The sequence below is a fragment of the Mastomys coucha genome, unplaced genomic scaffold (genome assembly GCF_008632895.1).
Source record: "Mastomys coucha isolate ucsf_1 unplaced genomic scaffold, UCSF_Mcou_1 pScaffold9, whole genome shotgun sequence".
Lineage (NCBI taxonomy): Eukaryota > Metazoa > Chordata > Mammalia > Rodentia > Muridae > Mastomys > Mastomys coucha.
In genome coordinates this window covers 6,490,764-6,497,102 of record NW_022196915.1, presented here as the reverse complement: position 1 = coordinate 6,497,102, position 6,339 = coordinate 6,490,764, and the positions used below count along the sequence as shown (strand labels likewise).

The 6,339-nt window shown below is 48.8% G+C and overlaps 1 protein-coding gene across 1 annotated transcript in view; it reads right to left on the bottom strand.

Moving 5' to 3' along the window:
• The window catches only part of Nid2 (nidogen 2), a 61,323-nt gene extending 56,188 nt beyond the window's left edge, over nucleotides 1–5,135 (bottom strand). Inside the window, exons 1-2 of the mRNA XM_031361431.1 lie at nucleotides 4,817–5,135; nucleotides 3,792–4,100 (exon numbers count right to left, since the gene is read on the bottom strand). Of these exons, the coding sequence (XP_031217291.1) occupies nucleotides 3,792–4,100; nucleotides 4,817–5,044 (537 nt within the window). The 5' untranslated portion in view covers nucleotides 5,045–5,135. The remainder of the gene's footprint in view (nucleotides 1–3,791; nucleotides 4,101–4,816) is intronic.
• Nucleotides 5,136–6,339: the final 1,204 nt, after the last annotated feature.

Below are 6,339 nucleotides of genomic sequence, written 5' to 3'. Positions count from 1 at the left end.
AAAAAAAAAAAAAAAAAAAAAAGAAAAGAAAACAGGTCTTGCATGAAAAATGTTAGGAAGGGGAAAACTGGGTCATCTAAGTTGCCTTTGCTTCACTTAAAGCAGATTTGGAAATTATTTTCTCTTCCGTGATATAAACAGTAATTATTGCACTTACCCTGTGGGACTGTGTTGAGACGACAGTATAAAATGCTCCTGCAAGAAGTTAAAAAGAGAGGGCAGAGAGATGGCTCCCTGGTTAAGATTACTGGGTCTTCTTCCAGAGGACCTATGTTCAATTCCCAGCACTCACAGGATAGCTCACACTTGTAGGTAATCCTCTCCAGGGGGATCTGATGCCCTCTTCTGGACTCCATGGGCACTGCATGCAATAGTGCATAGGCACTTGCAGCCGTAAGACCCATACACATAAAATACAATTTTTAAAAGTCTAAAAAGAGAGTATGATTGTGTGAACAAACAGATGACTTAACAACTGTCTAAATAGTTTGCCCTTCGACTCTTAGTAACTAACGTCACCAGAATGATAGTGCACAGGCTGGGTCGTGGCTCAGCTAGTAGAGCACCTGGTCAGCATGGGTGCAACTCTGAGTTCAATCCCCATCAACTGGGTAGGGTATGACCCTGCACATCCGTTATCTCAGCATGCAGGTGAGAAGTGGGGCAAAAGCATCAGATTCAAGATCATCCTCCATTACGAGGTTTGAAGCTGATCTGGGATTCATGAGGATCATCTTAAAAGAGAAAGAGATGGGGTGGGGGTGGGGAAGTCTGTCAAAAGCAAAACAAAACAACAAAAGTTAGACTCTCCCACTTCAAATCTTTCAAGGCTGCCCACTCTCCTGGAACTAAATCTACACTCCTCTCTCTTCCCTGGAGCCTTCCCCCCTTAGATCCCATCTCCCCTGCTCTTCTGAGAGACACAGAGCCTGCCATGCCCCCAGTATATTAACCTTCAGAGCACAGGCTGATACAAGTTCTGCCTTCTATCCTGAAAGAATTGACTTTGCTTGCTCATTGAAACCTACCCAAATGGAATCCCAGAAACAGGAAGGGTTTGGAGGAAGCTCTAGGCAGAGGGCCTCCCTTATTACCTAACAAAAGGTTATCAGTGAAGTCCCTACTAAATATAAGTGAGGTCTTCCAGAGTAAGAGCAGTCAGCTCAGTGTCCATTTCCGTGGCAGATACAAGGCGATTGTATAAAAATGGTTTCTGAATTAAGAAGTATCAACTATGTTTAAATAGAGATATAGGCATATATATGATTCTGTGACATATAGGGCTTTTTGTTTTGTTTTTAAGATTACAAGAGAAAGCTGGGCAGTGGTGGCACACACCTTTAATCCCAGCACTTGGGAAGCAGAGAGAGGTGAATTTCTGAGTTGGGGCCAACCTGGTCTACAGAGTGAGTTCCAGGACAGCCAGGGCTACACAGAGAAACTCTGTCTGGAAAAAAAAAGATTACAAGAGGAACTGGGAAGGCAGCCTAGTCACTGAAGTGCTTGCGGTGCATGTGTGAAGCCCTGAGTGTGATCCACAGTACCCAGACGAAAGCAGGGCATGACAGCATACTTGTAATCTCAGCTCTGGAAAGAAAAACAAGCAGATCCCTAGGGCTCACTGATCAGCAAACCTAGCCTAACTGGGGAGCCCCAGGTCCCAGGGAGACTCTGCATAGAAAGGCAAGATGGCTCCCAAGCGCTCTTACTCCCTTCCCCTCTTCCTGCTCTGTCCCTTCCCTCCCCACGCCCCTCCCCCTCTCTCCACGTGTTCATGGCCAACCTCTACTCCTCTCCTTCCCTCCCTCTTTCCCTTTCTCTGTTTCTACTACCCCCTCAACTTCCCTCTCTGTGCCCCAAATAAACTCTATTCTACACTAAAAAAAGAAAAAAGAAAAAAAATGCCTCCCAAGCAAAGACATTTAAAGATGACCTCTGGTCCACACATGCATGTGCGCACTCTCATTCATAAATGAAAACTTTTTAAAAAGACTATAAGAAAACAGAAATATAAGAACTGGTGATCTAGTTGCTTATATCAGAAAAGTTTATTCTGTCTTTTATTATAAGCTTGTTATACATGATTTTAGATAAATGTTTAAAAAATAATGTATGATGAATGAATGATGAATGAAACCTAACAGTGAGGACTGTCTTCTCTAGCCCTCTAGCTGGCTGGCCTGCATGAAGGAGGCACAGTGTATGAGTTGAAGGTATTCTGTTGAACTGTAATTGAGATGTCAAAGCCAGGCATTACAAGGCTAGTCAGTAAACAAAACTAGACGCTAACCTGTCAAGTAAGAAACTATAACTTCAAATGATGTTTACTTCTAGTTCTAGATCTCGGCTCTCGGCGGGTGCAGACTTAAGGAAAACATGTCTCTTCCTTTAAGAACACAGAGCAAGCACAGCCACTGTCAGGGACTGGGACAATGGGCAAGCTCTAAACCTCTGAGGGCAGACACAGTGGGAGGAGTGAAAGTAAACTCTGTCTCTCCTGATCTATGCCATTTTACACCAAGGTGGAATTTCACAAGAGGACTCTGTCTCTACCTACACCAGGAATGAGGCCATCTACCCTGACCAACCCATGCTCACTTCACATGTTGCCAAGACCAACGCTAGGAGCAGAGTTTTTGGTGCTTTCTCCAGCTAGACTGCAAAACAGTCTCCTGCAGACAGAAGTATGTAAACTGTTACAAAGGCAATGTGGGGGAAAACTACAAGGAGCTACTAAGAAGTGCATGGCATCCTTCGGCACTTTCCTGTGATGTCAGCTAAGGCTGTGTAATGATTCGACTCTGTAAAAAACCTTGGCTTCAGAGAGGTGCTGGAGAGGTGGCTCACCAGTTAAGAGCACATGTAGTCCTTTCAGTATGCTAGCTCAAATCCCTGTACACATTGTCAGTTAAGTGAATCACAACTGTCTGTAGGTAACTACTCCAGCTTCAGGAAATCAAAGTCCTCTTCTGGCCCTACCAACACCAGCAGACACAGAGACTCACACACATGAGTAAAATAAAAGCCTTGAAAAGCATTTTACAGTGCTGATCATAATAAAAACACGGGTGCAACGCAACCTTTAATGACCACTAGGAAGGGTCATAGATGCACTGGGTGACATCTTATACGGTTGTTATGTTACAGAAACACACTTTCAAGAGTATACTATCTAGCAGAAGAAGCAAGTGCAACAGTAACATAGGCACTATGAAACCACCATTGTTAATGGCAACAATATGCTAAACAAATAACTGGAAATGTACATACAAAATATGGGTTATTTTTGGTTTGTGGAGACAGGGGTTCTCTGTGTATTCTCACTGTCCTGGAACTCACTTTGTAGGCCAGGCTGACCTCAAACTCAAGAGAGATATGCTTACCTCTGCATGTGCCACCACGCCCAACTCATACAAAAAAATTTATTGGTGGTAGGAAAATTAAGAGGTTCCTGAATTTTTCATTTTTTTCCTTCAATGAACGTATCATTAGAAATATTTGTGTACTTATAGGTGGTTCCAGAAATAAACTGTAAAGTGTCTTAAGTTCCCCCAGGGTCTTTGGTATCTGAGCCTTACTTAGTCCCTCATTTCACTAAGCCAACTTAGCCACTTTAGAGCGCCTTAGAGGCTCCCAGAGACAATAGACTTCACTCACAAGTTGCCTAAGCACTGGTTTCATCCGGCTCAACGCCAGATCAAGGGAGGAAACTCCTAGTCAATGCCTTAGTTCCCAGTCAAAATTCAAGCCATCCCTTCCATTTATTCAGCTGCAGAGTATCCCTCACTTACCTCTCCTGACGGTGCAGCCCCGCGCCTGACCTCCTCGTAGGCGCCCACGTGCTCCCAGGTGGTCAGGAAGGCGTGGGTGGGGGTGAAGCTGGACCCGGACAGCGGGAAGCCTGTGCGCACGTAGCGGGCAGCCAGACTCAGCACAGCTCGGGAGGTGTCCTCGCGGTACAGGATCCGGCCCCTGCTGTGACTAGTGTCGATGTCAGCCAGGAAAGGGGCGATGGCGGGGAAGTCGGTAGGAAAATCATCATCTACATATTGAGTCTCCCTGGGGAAGTCCTGGGTGGAGATGATGCCGTTGGTGCCCACCTACAATAAGACCACGGGGCGGTGAGACAGTTCAACAGGTAAGGGCACTTTGCCGTCTAACCTGACGCCTTGAGTTCTAGGGCAGGACACAAGGTGGAAGAAAAAAACCAGTTGTTCTCCGATCTTAACACGCACGAGGTGGCACGTGAATCCCGCTCCCCCACCCCCCGCCAACATTTTTAAAAGGACAAAATAGTGGTGGTTGCTCAAGCCCAAGGGCAGCCACCATGCTCCAGTCGTACGCACCTACCGTCCTTCGGAGAAGAGTTCTACTCGAGTCAAGAAGACTACCCCTTCCTCGCAGGTTGAGATACATCAAGGTAACAAGCTCAACTTCAGCGAAGGTCCTGCTCCTACCTCACCTCTTCAGTGCACTGCGACCCACAGTTGCGGCTGCTCTCGAACCGGTCCATCCTCCAGTACTGCACGCCCTTAAGATAGCTCTGCCGGCGTGCACAGCCTCCCACCGCCCTAAATGCAAACCCCACTGGCAGCCTCAACTTCATCTTCCTGCCTAGGATGTCAAAGTAGAGGGGCACGGTTCCAGCTCCCCCTTGAAATGATCCTTATTCCTTCACAGCAGGGATCAAGAAGCTGCAGCGCCGCTGCTAAGCCTGGTCCCCGGTGGGGACCACAGTTAAATATGGAGGTTGTTCCACACCCTGGAAAGAAGCTACGAGTCCCACACCCAGCAGCGCACCGGGAGCTGAACTTACATAGAGGCTGCTGAACTGGGCATCGTAGAAGCGCAGGGGTATTGCCAGCTTCACAGCTGCTGAGCTTTCGTCGTCGCCCTCCGGCAGCAGCTGGTCACCCCACGACTCCCCGTAAGGAAAGAGCTCGTCAGGACGCAGAGCCCCGACTTGCGACAGCAGCAACAGCACCAGCAGCAGCGATAGCGGTGATGGGGGTGCCAACCACCCGGCTGTCGGGTCCCGGGACATGCTCACTCCTCCCTGGCTCTGCCCTTCACTCCGTGAGTCTCTACGAGCCACACTGCCCGCCAGACTCCAACTTGGACCTCTGGTCCGCAAGACGGGCCCGCCCAGCGCGCTGATTGGCTACTGCTCTCGGCCATTGACCAATCAACGACTCTGAGAAAGTTCGCCAGCGGCCACTACATCTGGTTCTCATTAGGTTTTCTAAGACTGCTGTAGTTTGCTGGAGCGGCCGGGCTGGGAAGGTGAGGCCATTGGCCCGGTCTGGTCTGGGCTGTCCCCACTATTCCTGGGCTACCCCCGACTCCCCAGTACGGGCTACGACGCTGCAGGAGGTGACCTCAAGAAATGGAAGGACCCTCGGCGCGCGTGCAGCTCTGGGCTGGAGCGACTGTGCGTGTTGGGTTCGCTGAGCGAGGGAGGGTAATGAGATTACACACTGGAGTTCACGCCCTGCCCTGGGGTCCGGGATACCCCTCTCGCTAGAGGCTAGGCCCTCGGATAAAGAATCAAAGGAGCTTTGTCTCCATCCGGGGGCTGCTCCGCCCCACCCAAATTTCCTGCTGAGAAGCATGCCTTTGTGAAAGGCTGACTCCCAAGTTCTATCCCCAAGCGCTGGCTAACCTTTGGAAGGACACCGCCACCCTCTGAAATGTCCTCCCCAGCTGTTTGCCTTCCCTGGGGAAAACCACCCTAGAGCAGACGGTGAATCCCACTTTGTGTGACCCCTTGAATTGGAGCCTGGAGTGAGGCGGCCAGGCGCCGGGGCGTGACCACTGAATGTTTCTCCCAAAAGCCTGGGAGTTTAGAAACTGCCCTAGCAGGAGGCCACAGAGTTGGTAACCCGAGCTGCCCTGCAGGACGGGAAGCCTCACAACCTGGAAAGCAGCTGCGCCTGTGTTGGGGAACCCCCTCCACCATAAACATCCCCTCTGCGAAGTTTCGGGAGCCGGATGAGATTTTATTACCATTTTATTATCAGGAGCGTGAAATTTCCCACGTACAGTCCTATTTTATCTCTGCTCAGCCCACCCCCCACAGGCTCCTTAGAAGCAAAGGTAGTTTAAAAAAAAAAAACAACCTTGGAGATACTTTAAAAGACTCTCAAAAACAACAACAACAACAAAAACCCAGCTTTCTCTTTGTGTTTATCTCAGCTATGTAATTCTTAAAGACTCAAAGGGCCAAATACTAAAATCCTTGAAGACCAGACTGAAAGACTCCGAATCAATACAACTAAAAGGGCCCAAAGCAGTTTGGCCCCGGTAGCTGGAGAGGGGTATGTTTGCTCTTACAAAAAA